Genomic DNA, 18618 nt, shown 5'->3' with positions numbered 1-18618 from the left:
CCGAGCCTGTCGCGGGGGGGCGGGGAAGGGCAGCGGCTCCCGGGAGCCGGCGGAGTGATGCGCCAGGCAGAGGGGGAGACGGCGTCGGCTCCCGCCCGGCGCTTCCTCAGAGGAAGCCGGGGAGCTCTGGAACCGACCCTGAGCCTCGGCCGGTGCTGGGAGCGGAGCTCCCTTCCCGCTGGCACAGTTTTCTGCAGAGATACCTCAGCTTGCGGTAAAGCCATCCCGGCCTTTGGCCCCGCTGCTGCCAGGATTGTTCTGGAACTCGGGTTCTGACTTCGTGCTTCTTGGCCTAAATCTTATGTTCCATTCATAACCATTTATCCCTGACACATAAATTTAACTTTTCATTCAATATTGTATTATACATTTAAATACAGTTCTACTTACACTAAGTTTTATTTAATGCAGCCTTACATTTTTAACATGGTTTTGTTTAAAGCAATGCTTACTTAGTATTTCATACAGGTTTCCTGTCATGCTTGCTTCTTCCTGACGTGCCAAGTCACGGTATGCTTCCAACCTTTGGTTTGCGACCCAGGGCACATGAACTGTGTTTAATCAGAAAGGGGCTGGATCATAGAGTGCTTTTTAAAGTTCCTGGGATACTGCAAAATGAAGATAAAACCAGTTCTGGTTCTGTTTTGGGTCTTGTGTTGGCCAACCCAGCAGGTGGCTTCCTGCTGGGAATTATTTAGGGGGAAAAAATGTGACACATAAGAATCTGCCGACTTTCTTCAATTCCAAGGAACTGAAGTTTCTGTTTTTTCTAACTGTTCAAATTGGTTTTGGAAAGTCAGCACTGCAAGTAGACAAAACACATTATCACTTTTCCTTCTGCCCAAAGTGTATATATTTGAGAAATTGACTTTTTTTTGGTTGTTTCTGGTATCTGAGTAATATAGATTAATATATTTGTATAGAAAGTTTTAATAATAATAAAAAAAAAAGAGATGTGATCTTATCTTTTGCTTATGGGAAACCACGTGATTCCTGTATATGAGGCATTCAGAAAAGTACCACATACTCAGCGAGTTTGGAAATACTCGTTTATCCACTCCCTTGCTGTCCACAGATGCTTACACTGTTTGCTAAGGTTCCAAGGCAAAAAGGTACTTTTTCCAGAGCGTGAACAGGGGTTTTTTTCTTTCCTTATTTTGACTGCTGTGTAAAAGGATGCAGGCTAAGGAAGGCAGCAACTCTTCATTGCTTCCCTGGAGTAGTATCTATAAAACGAAGCAGGAGGCCCCTCCCTCCCTCTGGGACGATGACGCCAGCCATGGTGCAGCCGAGAAGCCACATGCCAGCGCCATTTCTTCCACCCATTACCACCTGTAGGACCCTTTTCTCTGGTGACAGCTCCATCGCTGCTGATGCTTAGAATCGAAGATGTGCTGCCAATGCAAAGGAGGAAGATGCGCTCAGGCCCTGCTTGAGTTCTTAAAGGGAATCTCCTCTAAGAATGCTTTTCCTGGAGAGATGTGTGGCCAGGTGTCATCCTTATAGGATTGGGTTTGCATTCTCTTATATGCAGGAATTAAAAATCCAATTGCTAGTGTAGGCAGCTGTCACAGCAATCATGGTGAGGACTTTTCAAAAAACAATAAAACATAAGGGAATCCAGAACGCCAGGTTTTTCACCTGTTCTTTGCCCTTAGTGTCAGGCACGACTTCTCCCCAATTATTTTTCCTGACAAGTTACGCAGTATAGATTCATAGCCTATCCAGGCTGAGTAGCATAATAAGTGTCTTCAGCTGGCAAAAAGGTCTGCCAAGTCTTGGCTTTGCGTCCTATTTAACGAATGCCTTGGCATCCTTCGCATGCTCCTCTGAGCAGAGGGCACATTCACACTCCCACTGCACTAACTGCCGTGCTGCTCCCTACCTCAGCACTGAAGCCAAACAGCTGGGGAGGGGTTGTGGTCCTGTGCCCAGGGGAACAACATCGGGTGGGTGAGGTAGCTTCGAGGGCATGAAACACCACGTGCAGAAAGGGTCGCAGGCTCCTGAAGGTTGCTGTCGTGACCAATGGAAACTGAAAGCAGCAGCTGCCACCACGCTGGGCTCCTGAGGTGGCATTTTTTTGTTAAAGGGCCTTTTTCTGGTGTTATTTTGTATGCACGCATGGCTAATCTGTGCAGGAGGCATGACCCCTCCATCCAGCACCAGCACAGCTCTTTGCCAAAGCAAGCAGTACAGGGAGGTCTCTCTAGGAGTGGTTGTTCAGTCCATAGGTTATAAAATAGCAGAACCCCTGGGTCCCTAATTGAAATCAGCGGCTAACAAGTTTGCGGTGCAATTAAAATGCTGTGATGAAGTGTTGGAAGGCCGATCTCCTAAACTATGGATGGGAGCCAATCTCCAGTGGTCACTTCCCATATATTTATTTATTTTGGCACCAAGGGAGAAATTCTTGCAGACTGGCCTTTTGACATCAGAAAGATCCCTCCTAGGTAGCCACAGGTTTCTCCTACTACTATCTGAAAACAAGAGACCAAAAGGAGAGGAAGAATTGTGGGGTTTGAAACATCCCCAAAGAACTGCTGACTACTGAGCTGCACAGATGGAGTGAGCTGTGTCACTCCTGCTACCCCTGGCCTCCAGCCCTGCACTGCATAGCAAGAGGAAATCTGAGGCTCATCATCCACCCTGTTGCCATAATAGGTCTGCTTTAATCCAACCACCTTACAACACCAGGGTTTTTATCCTTTGTCTTGAAAATGGTGGGGTGGGCAGGAAAGTAAGACTCATTGTTTGGGATTTCCCCGTCTGGGATTTCCCCCAACATCCTGTGTGTTTGCTGTCTGTTGAAAAAAAAAAGGTACCAAGTCTTATGATTTGCCTTCCAGTTTACTTAATGACTGCCAAACTGCTGACTTGATGTCACTCCTCTGGACTTCAAGCTCCTGAAGTTTACTGGCCCCAGCACCCACCACTTAGGCTGAACATGCTCCCTTGTCAAACAGGAGACACCCAGACAAGATAGACACCTATTCTAACACACGAGCTGGTGAGGTTGAACCTCTGAATCCTTCTAATCTATTTAGTATTTCTGAGCTGGCACAGTACAGAGGAGACACGGGCATGGAGAGGTCACAGCAAGTCAGCACAGAGGCACTGATGTCATTCACTCCTTATTTTACTAAATGCTGCTATACCAGCATCAGATGTTCATGCTACTAACTGCAGGCTAAGGAAGTGAGCTACAGCTACAGAAATGAAATCCTAGTTCCTACAATTATGTTTACATCACCTTTACCCTCTCTTGGCTATTTATCGTTATTTCTTTCCACAGAGAATCTGAAGAAACAATGTAAAATATGGAGAAAGAAGGACCATGTACTGGGGCTGTACCAAGATCTATTTGTATCTCAGATAATTCTGGTAGGTGCCGAGTTTTCCAGCAGAAGGGAAGCTGAAGTCAGGCGCTTTTAACACCTAGCTTTTTATCTCATCTCAAAATCACCTTCCCTCAGCTCCTGCTTCCTCTTCAATAATCATCTGGGGGAGCGAAGGCAAGGGAAACAAATGGTAACTCCACCAACAAAAAGAAAAAATAATTAATGACTTTATTTTTTTTTTTTTTTTTTTTTTTTAGTTCAGTTGGCCATCTGAGGTGCTAAAATCTCAACACCAATGAAGCAAGTGTGCATAAGAACAAATGATAAAACACAACCAAACAGAAGAAAACAGGCTGGAACAGAGTTGGTTTTTTTTACAGGTAGGGTATATGCTTTTCTGTCAACACTCCATACATGCCAACTGTAAAAGCCTTCAACAATCTGAATATCAGAGTTCACTTTCATACAAAAGGGAAGATGCCAAAGCAGATCCCTTCACCTGGATTAGACTTCACACACACACATGCATGCACGCACAGATACAGAGTATTTAAATTACTGCAACGCCATCAGGGTATGGCATCCTCCCCTTCACATCTGCTTTCAGTGACATCCTCATCTGCCCAGCTACCCTGCCTATAGCAGTACTTGGAGCAATCCAGGAACTCTCAGAAAGCTCAGTGCTCTGAGCAATCCAGGAACTCAGGGAAAGCTTCTTATCTCTGTTATTTTGCAATGGTTGAGAGCCAGCGATCTCTTTTCCTGTGAACTATATACAGGCTGTTTTTTAGTACACTTCAGAGTTCTCTTTATTGCAGACAGCGATGTCTGAAATTCCCATAAAGCCATATTGTGGCTTTTCAGTTTGTACATAAGAGATCCGATAATGCAACACCTTTCTCATCCACTGGTGTCTGGTGTAAACACTTAATTGAAAACTCATTTTAAAAGACTGTTAACCAAATAACGTGTAGCTGTGAACATTTTAGGAACAGCTGCTAAGAAAATGGAACTGCCAGCCGCTCTAGATCATGCAGTCTAGACCACTTATAATGCTTCATAATGTTCAGGATTAGGATGTATAAAAATATTAAAAACCACCAGAGTGCACACAAATGTGGTGACTAGCTCTATGCAAGCACCGTGTTCTAAGAGAGACCTAGGCATTGCACAAAACTCAGATTCTTGACTGGGGGGGGACCCAAAGATCCAATGGTGTCTTTACATACAAACGAATATTTACATAAAATGTAGAGACAAATAGAGAGAAGGACAGGCTTTTAAAACTTGGGTTTGCTCTAAAATATGTTCAGCAATGCAGTTTGTAACATGCCCTCGTGAGACCATGGGGTATTTGTTTACTGAAAGAAGGAACATGTCTGGAAGTTGGAGCTGAAACATCTTGTCACCTTCCACACATTAGTTATTTGAAGCTCAGGATCTTACAGCTGTTTGTGATTTTTAATGAAAACATGGTTAAAAGGAACAGAACAGTTAAAAAAAAGAATTGTACTGTGAGAACAGCCGAGTGGTTGCTCTGGCGGTCCTCACTCCCCCATCTCCATTTGCCTCCCAGATGTTTCCATGAGGTGGTATCCCGCTCCCTTCCCTGCAGGAGACTGAAGCACTTGCCTCATCCTCAGTGTGGCCATTTCAAAACAGACACAGGTTTAAGTTCCAAGCTCAGCTCTCCTCCTACCTACTGCAGGGAGGAAGCGGCCAGCCCCTGGTACAGACCGCGTTGCACAGGGACAGATGCCCTTGCGTGCCCACTTCTCAGAAGCTGAGGGCCTTTTTGCTCCCCTAAATGTGAAATGGACACACGTCACTGAATGCACATGGCTGAGTTGTGTGCTGCTGCCCACCAGGGCAGCACAAAGAGCTAGAACATCCTACTTGGATTCTGATACAAATTAGGAATCTTGTGGTCACAAGAGCCTTCTTCAGCTTTAAAAATATAAAATTTGAATTAAAAATACTCAGATAGTAAAAAAACCCCATATCTGATATGCAAGTCATATTCTTAAAGTGCAACTGAACAGCAAATACAAGTTGTGCCTTTTACAAGAATTTTGATATAAAAAGGCCTTTTAATATTCCCTTTCATGTACCTTTAATTAATTTGCATGTACTGTGTTAGCTCTTCATTTTCATTCTCCCTGCTGGAGGCCTTCAGCATAACCGAAAGAATTAAGGTTTAGAATATGCAGTTTTCCCATGCAGTAGGGCATTACACCCTCAAGTGATATCACTCTTCGGCATAGCAAAGATCAGGCCAGTGTCCCCCAGCATGAAAGGGAAAAGTAGTAATCTTGTATTTCTTCTTCAGCATTTCTTTCTGTTCTACAGCTCACATTCAATGATCTTTTGTTAAAAGTTAGATGTGGCCCATATACTTAGTGCACTATAAAATGGACTGAAGCCAATTCTCTGCGTAAGACAGCTTACAATAAACCATGTATCCAGCTTCCCTCTTTCTTCTCTCCTCCTCTCCAGCTTCCTCTGGCCCCTCAGATGCAGACTATGTAAACTACTGTGGTCAATTTGAGGTGTGCAGCTGGCCCCTGCACTGGCAAATGGGGGGAATTCTGTTTGTTGGACATCCCGTTGGTAAGCCAACACTCGGTGATGCTGGTATAGCAGGTACCACTTGCTTACATGACAATTACTAAGTGGCGCTGCAGCTGCCTGTCTGCTTGGTTTCAGGAGTATCTGGATTTAATTTGTAATGCCTTAGCAGAAAACACTTCAGAGGTGGCAAAAAACCTGTTTCCACAGTTAACAACCAGCACCACCTGGAGTCCTATCCATTCTTCTGCAGCCTGAGGTGAATTCAACTCGGACCCTGGCTTACAGAAGACCTCTTTGAAGGAGGTGGAGAGCCAACAGCAAGAAACCATGCTGACTTCTGTCCTGGGGCAAAAGATCAAAGGTTGTTCAGCCCAGCTTGGGTACCTTGCACCAACAGTGTAAGTTCAAGCTGACAGAGTCTGTATGAATATGCTTGGGAATTGGACATTGGGGAGGAGCAGGCTTAGTACTTCTTTAACAAGAAAAGAACACAGCATCCCAAAGGGCAAAAAACTCTTATGACATTAAGGATGGGACGCACACCCAACACACGGTGCTATTTCAGCTCTGAAGGACAAGTTAAGGACATAGTGTGCTCAGGGACTCTCTCAAACAGTGAATGGTGCTGAATTGCTCAGGGCATGTCCTGCTCATGCTTAACAGATGATTGCAATGAGTACCCTCCTGGCTGAAGAGCTGCAGCTTCTCTAGTTGAACCAAAAGGAGCTTCTTCCAAGAGATGCAGCAGGAAATGTGCTATTTTTGTTTTCATCGAAGTCCTTCTAGCTGTATCTCAGGTGTGTGAGGGTCCCCCCTCTTTCAGTGAGAGAGAGATATACGGGATATTTCTACCTCACAGATTTGGCTTTCTTGTTATAAAAATGTAAAATTTAAATAAATTATAGGTTTATTAGTCCAACAGAAGGAATCTGGGATGCAGAAGAAAGGTATGCTAGGAACACAAATAGATTCTTTACAACTCCATGAGTGTGCAAGGATTTTGTCATAAAGGAAAACTTCTAGGGCAGGATGCATCCATGGGTCCATAAAGGCTGCCCTTGCTGTGAAGCAGGGACCAATCCGCAGTAGTGTCTTTCTCTAATAGAGTTAAAACACTCTCTTCACAATCAAATATGTGTAACAATCAAATTATTAATAAGAACACTAATAAATAGCCACAGGTAACAACATCCAGTAATTTAGAAGTGGAAGTTGTAGGATGCAGCAGGCACACACACCCATCACTCGTCCATTTTTTTCCTAAAAGATACAAAAATGAATCTTCTTTCAAGTATTAAAAAAATAAGTTAATTGACATAAAAGGGTCAAAGTGACTGAGGGTCCAGGCAGGTCTTAAGCTTCGTTTCCAATGTGCAAAAACAAAATACAGAGGAAAAAAAAAAAAAAACAAACACTGAAAAGTCTTAATGGTGGTTCAGTCACTTAAGGGCTTCTCCCTTTTAGGGGCCTAACATCCAGGGAATGCCACCTGGTAACACCCTTGCCCCAGCACATACTTACCACTGACCCACAGTATTTTCCAGTGTCAAAACAGTCACAACAAAAACAGAACAAAGAAGCCCACCAGCCTCTGAGCTGTGGCCCCAAAGACCAAGGCCAGCAGTAGCTGTCTCTCCAGTGTGTAGCAAAGCAGAAGGGCATCTTCCCGCTCTCTTCTTCTCCCCTTTTTCCCCACAAGATGATTTAGGAGACTATGACAGGGAAAGAGTCCTCTGATGCCCACATCTCTCTAAAAACCAGGAGGCAGAGAGTTCCATCACACATACGAATAGCATCTTCTATGTCTCTTATTTCTTCATATCCATGCATAAAGATCAACTGCAGGTTTCTTTGGTGGGGAGGAAGACTAAAGCAAAGAAGGTGTTGCCCTGGGCTTCTGGAGCTCTCTCGTACAGCTGACTCCACCGTACAGGCTGCTACAGGCTGCTGTGGTTTTCCAGAGAGGGTTGCCACTTCCCTCCCTCTTATTAGAACTGGTGTAGTAGTAACGGGAAAGGAATGGACTGCCATAAATCCAGTTTAGTTAAGGGTACTTCTTCCCTTAACCTCCTTCCCCACACATGGATTACTCCTCTCCCTCCTGCCAAACACACAATAATACGGTCCCTTGTATAGGAACTCAAGGAGACTCTACAGTCTCAACTCTTTCTCTTCAACTTGCCCTGCAGACATGTAAAACTTAAGCTTCTGGAACCAACATGCTTATCAAAAGGCTTCTGAGTGCTTCCAACCAAATCCCTGCATGCTGTCGGACCCTTCGGAGGTTTTCCCTTCAACATCTTCCTATCCATGTAACTCTGGCGAACTCAGGGTAGGCCAACTGGACAACACAGACCAGCAGAGGTAAATGTGTTAGCTCAGGACCAGTTCAAGCTAAAACCTTTGGAAAGCATGACTGCCTCCAGGTCCTTGTCTTCTTCTTTTTCTCGAAGCCGTTGCTCCTCAAGGAGAGCCACAAGAGAATCTCTCTGCTCCACTACCTCCAGCATCTCATTCAGGATCCTCTTCTCCTCTGAGAGCTCCTCATCTGTCTTCAGATGATCTACAGAGATATCAAAAACTATCAGCATACATAAGGCTAGAAATACGCACACACCATCTATAAAATCTTCCCTTTTGTTCTCACCTTCTACTGCCATCCTTTCGCGGAGCTCCTGTTGTAATCGACTCTGCCTGTCTTCCAGTTCTAGCTCCCGAGCGCTGAAAGGGAAACATCAGGAATCCAAGTTCTGGGTATATTAAAATACTCTATATATTGCTTCATATTCATTTTCAATTTCTGCTCCCCCCTGGGTATCTGCTATGCATTTAACCAATCTATTTTGGAACAACTCTTAAAACACCTAAGATATATATAACTATATTTTTTAAAGATTTAAATGTACTTTCAGCATCTCAGATTCTTTACCTTCAGCTAGGAAGTGCAATACAGAAAGTTGAGAAGATTATGGGTGGAATTAAACCTAAAACGGTGTGAAGGAAAAATCAAATCTGCAATCACTGCAAAATTATACTTTACTTCTTTGTATCTCCTGCTACTTCCTGCTCTAAAGACAAAGTCACTTAATCAACTAAGAACATGTCAGGCCATTGCCTTTTCAGATTCCAATGCAGACAACACTGTGGAGCTTTTCTGACACAGGCACTAAGACGATCAGCATCTACACTGCCTGGGTCAGCTGACATGCTGAGACATGAGTTTTAGTGAGTTTGCAGCATGGAGACTGAGAAAGCTCCCAATTTCATTAACAGGAAAAAAAACTTTATAATCTGAGCCCAAATAAGAGGCACCGGGTTCCCACTACAGGCAAAAAATAGAGACACATGGCAAAGGTGACTGAATTAAAGACTTTTGGCTACACTTAAAAAGTGGGCTCTACCAAAACCTGGAGTCAGACATTATTGCTGCATAGCTCAAAAACACTTGTGGGAACAAGACATGTTTTGTCCAAGAACAGCTTGGGAAAGGTTCAGAGCTTTAAACACTCATCTGAACTTCTCCATGTGATCAAATAGTTGGAACTTTAATTCCTTATTGCTATTATTCCTTCTATCGCTTTTCTGAAATGTACTTGGATTTATATCTCAGCCAAGAACCAGCCCACGAGCCTGCTGACCTCCTAGCATTATAGGGAACACAGTATTGACAGATCTTCTGAGACTATTTGAAACATGATCCCCCTTTTGAAGCTTTGTACATTCACTCACAATATCATCAGTTCGGACTCATAGCGAACCAAGGCATTCTTCTCCTGCACCAGCTTGAACCACTCCTGCATCAACTTGGGATCATCCTTCTTACCCATGCCTGCCAAAAAAGAAACCTGGTAAGTTTTCAGGAAACGCCCTGCAATCCTTACAAGCCCAAAGTTCAAAAACAACAATGGGGCAAAATGTGCAAAGAAAGCCAAGCAAGATGCTGCCAGAGCACTCCCAAGCCGGATCCGTTCAGTTTGCCTAGAGCACACAGAAGAGTGGAAGTCACATCCAAAAGGATTCTCTTCTCTTTGGAGCCTGATTTTTTTTTCTTTCTGATTTTCTTGTGTTTGCTTGTTTCTTCCTTATTCTTAATGCAGAAAGCCCAGATTTCTCTAAGTATTTCATTTTTCCTTTCATTAGAAGAGCTATATAGATCCTCATGCCAGCTACTTAAATGTATGCTCATCAGAAAGGGACTCAATTGCCACTCCATGTGTTTTACCCTTATTTTCTTCAATTGCATGTCCTCCATCTTTTCTTTTACTGGTCAAAAGTAACACCTTGTCCTTTCTTCTTTCAATACCTAAATGAATCTTTTCTGACTGCTCCTCCTAGCCACATATTATCTATCCATCTTGAAGATCCCTTTTGCACAGTGGACACAGAAACTACTTCTACTGGAAAGAAAAAGAATCCCCAAACACATTTGCTAATATCAAAGCAGAATAAAAATACCTTGGGCCTTTCCCACCTAGTACAGAACCCCTGGTTGCTATTTCATTTATTTTAAAACCAACTCCTAACCTCAGTAGCCCATTGATGACCCTTATATCTAGCAGGAGTTACATGGAATAAATGGCAGAATGCTGTTCTCAAAGCCTTCCATTGACACTTATCAAATGCAAGAGCTAATCAGGGAAGCTCCTCTTGGCAACCTCCTGGTCCGGGACACTTGACTCCACACTGAACTACCTGCAGATGAATGCTATGACTTACATCAAACACCATAAAGGACACTAGCAATGTGCCTGCCTCCATGGAAGTAGAGGCAGGAGCAAGCCTCAAATCAAGCTCAACAGTATTTTTGGGTTGTTGCATCCTATCAGATTGCACTGCATGTTACTGAGGCATCACAAAGTAACTAACATCCCTGTCTATGTTTGTTATTACAGATATATACTATCTGCATCAAGAGCAAAACCTCTGAAATAGTAATTTTGACGCTAAAAATAAGCAGCAAGCTTACTATTCAAACTCTGGGAAGCACTTCATAAATACCACATTAATTACTAGTTTATTCAGATCTATGCCCTGCCTCCATCCTTGGGATCTCAGACAAGTGCTGCACTAAGCTAAACAAAGGAGAGCCTAAAACTCCTATTAAACTTGAACTTAAGTTGAGAATACCTGCCTTTGAAAAACCCTGATAACAGACCCTCGGGGAATACCAGACCTGGTGGTACCACCTTAAAAGCCTCTGGTTCTGTGGATTTTGTACCAGTGTGTTGCTCAGTTCCAAGCATTCCTTTCTGAGCATCTCTGCACAATATGCCCGTGTGGCTGCAGGAGAGGGAGACTGTACATGCAGATGTCCAGTGCTGTGGCACCATGAAAGCACTGGGAAGTCTCCCCATCCTTCCTGATGCCAGGATGTATAGAAAACAAATGCCTCTAAGAAAAAGCCAAAAAACACAATGCTACTGACCTATGAAATACATAAGTATTTTTAAACAGCCAATGAGCAGAGGAATAATGGGACGACTGGAGAGGGAGCACTGACAACTGATGTGAGGGAGCACCATGGAAAGCAAAGTGGTTAGCAAAATTACACCATGAACACACACAGACAACCCCTTCCCCCATGCCTTGGCAATGGAAACTCTACAGCAAACTCCATTTGGGACAGTTAAAGAATGCACTCAGCAAGACAGATGAGGGGCAACTGGTCTAGCTTAAGGTTTGTTGGTTTTTAAAGTTCAAGGATGTTTTTGCAAACCAGTTCTTATAAAGACACATATAATCCTTATATGCTAATTCAAAGGCCATTTATGGAAGGAGATTGTCTTCCCTTACCCCGCCTTCCAAACATCTTTCAGGAGTAACAGAGAAATTGAAGTCACCAAATGAAAACAGAAACTTTTGAGTGCGATGCTACTGCTCCCGCCACTGCTGCCCAACATCCCTCCCAGTTGCTAAGCCTTCCCTAGCACAGCCGGGACTAGCAAAAGGGATACTGTACCTTTAATAACTTGGCACAGGCTCAGAGAAGCTGGTTACCAGGTTGATACTGAGAAGGTTGGTTTGGGGACACAGCAAGAAAAGGGCTGGGGACAGGGCTGGGGGCCTTGTGGTTACTAGCTGACTAGTGCTGCTACAACAACCCAGCTGTGGTCAAGGAGAACGGGGAGCGTGTGAGGTTACGTTACCTTCATGGGCACAGCAAGGGCAGAAGGAGAGAGGTCTACGACGTGGTGTCCCGGCATTGGGCTCAACTTCAATAGGACCAAACGAGGAAGAGGAAGAGGCAGGAGAGGAAGAGGAAGTTGGAAGTGGAACGGAAGAGGAGGAAAGGGGTGAAATAAAAGACAAGCAAAGGACAAAAAGCGTAAGAGTGAGAAAGAAAGGAAACACAAGAAGAAAAGAAAAAATACAAGAAATGGAGAAGCAGAAACAAGGGATACAGTCTACGGATGAATAATGTCCCTAATAAGCACAGATAACAGGTAAGAGGTGGACTGAGGCACTGGTGGACTCTTAGTGAGCTGTACAGATACCAGGCAGGAGGTTATTGTTACTGTACTTTTTCCCAATGTACATTTTTCAATCACATGGTCTTTAACTGAAAGGTTTGTGAACAAGATGTCAGGATGAGCAGAGATGAATATTTAACTCCTGCTGATAAATGTCAAATTTCAAGCAGGGTTACAAAAAGTCTCACCTGCATGCATAAGACACCAGCTGTAAGCAGCCACTCTACCTTAAAGCTTTATCAGGACCATGCTCTTATCACCATGGAAGCATCCACTGATGGTAAAAGTGTCCTTCTTAATGGAAAAGAATTTCTTCAGACAAGGAGCATCACAGGGAGAATCTGATTAACATGGAACCAGCTTGCCAGGATCTGCTGTGTCAAGTATGGTGAGTACACATGTACTCAATCAGACTGTTGTGCTTAGCAGGGAAAAGGCTTTTTTACATGGATAGAAAAGTGATTCACACCAGGGTCTGCCGCGGCGATGACCAACTGAGGGCTTTGCAGAGTTAAAACAGTAAATTTAAAGCTCTCCCTTGACATTCTCATTTCACAAAGCATTTTGGAACTTACAAGTCCTGTTAGTATTGGTGATTTACTGAATCTTTTTCATCTTTTCTGTCACCCAGTGAAGGACAAACATTTCTCATCTCTCAAATGGTTCAGCTGTTTTAACACTGAGAACTTGCTTTTCAGCTGCGCTTAACGTAACAGAGATAATCAGTAAGAAATAATCAACATCACTAATAGTTACAGGAGAACATATGCAACAGGAAGCTGATGAGCCTGAAACATCAGAGGTAGCAGAATGGAACACTTACTGCTCTCAATGCACAACCGCATTTATAAAGGGGAGGCATGTCTGTGTTGGGAAAATGCATAAACTCCACAATAATACAGTAAGAATAACGCCTATTTTGGAGAAGTCAGCGGAGCTTCATCTGTGTTGTTTGGAGGCAGCTTTACAGAACTAGACAATCGGCAAACTGGGGAGGCTTTAGAAGGGACCATCACAGAACTAGACCAGCACATGGAGGACACGCTTGAGTGAGAGCACATCGGCTTCAAAGCCAGCAACTGAGCAGCGCAGCTTTCTCAGAAAGAAACTTCTGTACTGGGAGCAGGAAGCAGAAACATTAGGAAAGGTGTCACAGTTGGCCATAAACAGTTACAAGTAAAGCATCGTACTGACTTTAGTTGACAGAACCAGAACCTCAATTCTAGCTGTTCAGAATTTTCCAACTTCTTCATTTAAAATGAAAAATTACTAGGGCTTTTTTTCCACAATTGCCATTTCACAGATTAGGTTACAAAAGAAAAAGCAAACAAGAAAACCCCAAACAGCAAAGGCACTGTGAATAATAAGCTTTCATACAGAACTTTTAGTGAATGATATCTATTATATCTTTTATTTCACATCCTATTTTATCCAACATGAATTCTTCTATATATGCTTTAATACTCTAACTTGGTCCTGGGGGGATCAGGAGATGGATATTTAACTATATGGGAAAATCCACTTCAATTTTTCAGGGTTTGAGATTTCATTCAGAGTTGTGTGCATAGGGTGCTGATAACTCAAACGCAGCTGTGTTTATACATTTCAAACCATGGACATACCGGCGAGGAATTCCCAATTTGCCATATCTGATCTGAAAATAAATACCTAGTATGTGAAAATGCCATTTATCTCATTGTGACATGACCACAGCTACTAACTTTTGTGATCAGTGAGCAAACAGTTTGACGCTAGGAGAAGACTCATCTTTGGCCTCCAGTAAAAAGCCACAGGACCTACATAGCAGAAGGCTGTAATACAGAACCCGCTCCTAGCAATTGTGTTTTCTTTCCTTTGCTCCCAGTTGTGCTATTTTTTTAACAGAAATACTATCCTCCCACTCTTGTCTAAGGAAAACATGTCCTTGAATCACGTTTCAAAGTCCATGGTATCTATAATAGTCCGCCTACTGAAAATGTTGACATTGCTTTTCAGTAAGATAATGAACATAAACTATACTATTAAGATCATTTCCATTTACTCCAGATGTAAATTACAGTTGCTGCAGTGCATACAGGTTATATGATCATTACAATTGCTTTAGAAACAATGTCTGTCCAGCCCAGGATGATTAGTGAGGCTTTAAAAAGTTTTCCTTATGTACTGGAGGTTATAAACAGCAAGGAGAGAGTGAGGTGCAACCTGAAAACTTACCTCTTATGGTTCTCTAAAGCTGTGAAAACCACACCAATTATAGTATTATGCTCTAAAATATGTGTAATGCAGTAGAATTTTAAATATATTTTTTAAAACTTCTCTAAGGTGATAGTGATGAAAACTGCTTCCCCACCCTTGCTAATAAAGATGGATGATACTTATGGTACAGATACTATGAGCAGACTGAAAAAGGAACTTTCTAATTATAAGACAAAAGCTATTTCATCATATTCCCTGAAATGGAGAAGGATTTTTCACTGACAGCAGCAAATCTTTAAGTGTATTCCATGTCACGCATTTCACTATCCCTTCAGATGAACTCTTTCAAGAAAAGGCCACTTAACTGTTTCAGAAACAGAGAACCAAGGGGAAAAAAGTTCATTTGATAATTGGAAAAAGCATCCCCTTGGCCAGCTGATAAGTTTAGACAATGAATCTTTCAGATCATCTGATCATTCACATTCCTGTCAAGGTTAATTTTTGAAAAAATACAACTTTGCAGCAAGAGCTCTCACTGTGTATATTTATAGTTCAAGACAATCCTGGGAAAAGGCTGAAGTCATCCAGTACTATTAAAAGAACTATGCTATTCTCTGATTCACAATATGGTGTTAAAAACTGTCTCATCTACCTTGTCCTTATTACTTGTCCGATTACATAATGAAAATCCTTATATGTCTTCTTCTTTGTCCCAAAGCCATCACTAATCCTACAGTATATAGTAGTACTATTATGATGTTATTGTTTAGAGAAGAGACATCACAACCTCATGGGCCCATTAAATTAAAACCATGATCATCTCTGCAAGACAATTTTACTGGCCACGAGTCAAGGCCAGATGGGAAAAACTCTTTTGATAAGCAAATAAAAATAAGTAAATAAAAAAAAATCCCCTCCCCTTTCTGTTTAAGTTTCCCTCACAAGCAAAATCCCCAGGCCAGGTCTGGTGACACAGCTCTTCATCCCCAGCATGGCAAGAGCGCAGCCAGCAGCAGCAAGACAAGCTCCCCACTGCCCCGCTGAAGTGGTTCACTCAGAAGGAGCTGAAGGGTAAGAGAAGAGCCATTTCTGTGACTGTTCACTTCTTAGGTTCCCTCTCTGCTGTCAGCAAGAGTCACAAGTATAACTATAGACTCTGGACAGAAAATTATCACTTTCTCCCCCCATCCCGAGAGAGGGAAAATCACCAACAGACTCTGTTAATCACCAGTTATTCCTTTTCAATGCCACAAGCCAACTTTTCTGAATGTGTGTAAAGCCTTCAAAGCTGACATCAGGATTCCAAGGCAGAGGCATTCAGAAGGGCACCTGGGGTGATTGGTACAGAGCCAGGAGCTACAGCTCGTTGAGGAAAGGAATGTGTCCAGCTCCCGAGCACACTAAACATCCTGGAGAGGTGGCAGCTCTGCCTTGTAGATTAGTCACATCCCATCAATAATGTGACTGGAATTATCTTGCCTTTCTGAAAAGAAGCCTCTCCCAAATCTTTCTGGGAAATCTTTCATGCAGCCATGACAAGACAGACCTTGTTTGCCATTGCACTCTTGAGAGATTGCTGGTTTGGCTATGGTGGTGGGAACCAAGAGCTAGGCCAGGAATACCATAGCTCCCAAGCCTCTTCAAAACAAGGAACAAAAAATTGTATAGCCACCATGAAAAGGTACCTTATTTTTCACTGTACATCGTTCTTTGTTACACAAGCTACACTGGACTGTTGTCTTCTTTTCAACTTTCCATTTACCTATTGTTTAAACAGCAATACTTAAGACTGGTTTTATTCTTTTCTGCTGTAGCTATGTAACACTTCTTCATAATCTGAAGCACAGTAGTAAAAAGGATCAATCAGGATGAAGAAAGCACAGCAGAAAGTCTGGGATGGCAGACACCATTATCCCCAAGCTACAGCTCACCTTCATCCCCTTCACTATTTGCCTATGGTATGAGAGCTATGATGATTTCTGAAAAGTGGTGTGCCACTGCAAATCAAAATGTCTTGAACAGATATAGCACAGTCCAAAGAGGATCACATGCTTTGCAAGCTTTGCATACAAAGACTTTGATTTCTGTATCACTGGCTAACCAGGGCAGTTTGAAAATCAGCAACACTGAGCAGGAGATCTAGCTCTGAGGCTAACCTCATTATGCTGGTACTTGACCTCATAAGCTAGGAGCACGTCACTTTAGATATTCTACTAATAAATTCCATCAATTTAGCAGGCAGATCAAGAGCTCTAATTTTAACTCGGTGCTTAAAATAAGGATCAGTCCAAAAGAGATCAAGACAGATTGTGAAGAGATCACAGGAAATATCCTCTTTCCCACCTTTTAAAAATCAGTTATGGTCAGAAATCAAAGTACTGAAAAATCACACATTCCAACTATATGATTTAGTGAAGCTGTTCAACAGCAGCACTGCAAAAGAGCAAGAACACAGAAAGCCACTTCTTGAAGAATAGCACCCTCACAACTGTAGGCATTATAAAGCTGATGGCCAGGATTTTGACAACTATCCCATAAACACATTACTTGGTGTGTCTGACTTCCCCGTTTACTGAAACTGTGTCAAAACCAATTTCCTCTGAAGTACCATCACTAGAAGAAACCCGTGGAAAACTCATAGACGATTGAACTGTCATGCAAACTGAACCACACATTTATTCATTCAGCAGAAGAGAAAACCCCAAACAACAGGTAGGGAGAGGAAAGAAAATTAGGGAAAGCAGTAGTTGGAGCAGAATACACACACAAATGAGTGCTCAGAAGGCTTTGGCTTCTAGTAGACCTCACGGCACTTCAAAACACAGTGAGAATCAGTACACTGACCCTGTCTCCCAAGGCTGTTAGTTTCTGTGTGCAGAAAGAAGCAGGTAAATGATATTTGTGCCTCTAGTACCTAACAAGTACTCTATACTTATCAAGTTCTGCTTATCAAGTGCTCTTTCCTGCTCCAAACTTACGGCAAAGAAAACATGTTACCAGTTCGCTTCAGTGTGAAAAGCAGCTGCAGACTGCAAAAACAATGTTTATCTTACAACTCCACTCGTCTTCCAGGAGAGATGTGTTCGCCAATCATGAAAAATAGGACTGTTCCCACTTGAGTATATCAGGCTCCAGCCCTGCAGAGTTAGATCTGCAGGACTTCAAAGGACATAGTTCAAGTATTTTAAATAAGTTAATAAAAAGTGAAGTTGTTGTAGGGTATGCTTTAAACAAAGTACAAAGAATAATTAAAAAAAAAAAAAAAGCAATTGCACCTTTTTCCCCCATTTACTTATGTTCATATGGCTCTTGTCAAGAAGGGAGAACATACATTTGAAATCAGCCCTATCAAACACACCAGCTCTGTTCCTTCCATCCCTCTTGCCTGTCCCAGCATAGCCCAGCTAAGAGCAGAGCAAGATGGGAGTGGGGGGCTCTTTCCTCAGTGATTCTCTCCTGGGTGCGAGGAAAAGGAAAGTGCTCATTTGAACACAGAGGGAACAACAGAGGTACTTTCCACAGGCAGATGAGCAGCAAACTGGGACAAGGAACTGATGTGGGTAAGGAGGAACTGAGGCTGGGACTAATTAAGTAAGGAGACTAAGAATGCAGACTACTAAAGGAGAAGAAACAGAGAGAAAAAGGGAGAAGGGGTAAGGAATGAACGGAGAAGGCAGATTTGTGGAGAAGATAAGACCTACAAATTTCCAGAGAAATAATGCTGGTTAGGAGAGGGGGCAGAGCCCAAACATTTTGGGAGAAGGCCAAAGGCAGAGATTGAGACTGTGGGGACTGAGTCACTGAGGAACAGAGCACGAGTGAAAGACTAGGAACAGCTAGTGGGGAGGAACAGGAGGTCTGAAGGGCAGAATACTAGGATTTGTTCGTCAAGAAGGTAGGATTAAAATTAAATGCCTGAGAAGCTGAAACTGAGACTAAGAATGAAAATGGAAGTGGGGTAAGGAGCTCTGGATGAAAAAAGACAGGATCAGGATAAGGACCATATAGAAAGAGGGAATTAAAGGGACAAAGAGCGTCTA

The 18618-nt window shown here is 42.7% G+C and overlaps 1 protein-coding gene across 17 annotated transcripts in view; it reads right to left on the bottom strand.

Annotated features, from left to right (window-relative positions):
• Positions 1-3568: 3568 nt before the first annotated feature.
• MICAL3 (microtubule associated monooxygenase, calponin and LIM domain containing 3) overlaps positions 3569-18618 on the bottom strand; it is a 163674-nt gene continuing 148624 nt past the window's right edge. For 11 of the 17 annotated variants that reach the window (XM_082043994.1, XM_082043998.1, XM_082043988.1 and 8 more), the window contains 4 exons: positions 12059-12124; positions 9642-9741; positions 8560-8633; positions 3569-8475 (listed from right to left, as the gene is read on the bottom strand). In XM_082043994.1, coding sequence (XP_081900120.1) covers positions 8291-8475; positions 8560-8633; positions 9642-9741; positions 12059-12124 — 425 coding nt within the window. In that variant the 3' untranslated portion in view covers positions 3569-8290. The remainder of the gene's footprint in view (positions 8476-8559; positions 8634-9641; positions 9742-12058; positions 12125-18618) is intronic. The other 6 variants (XM_082043999.1, XM_082044001.1, XM_082043995.1 and 3 more) reach the window with 1 other exon arrangement.

The sequence above is a fragment of the Streptopelia decaocto genome, assembly GCF_964273445.1.
Source record: "Streptopelia decaocto genome assembly, chromosome: 1".
Classification (NCBI taxonomy): Eukaryota; Metazoa; Chordata; class Aves; order Columbiformes; family Columbidae; genus Streptopelia; species Streptopelia decaocto.
This window is presented reverse-complemented; position numbering and strand designations above follow the sequence as displayed.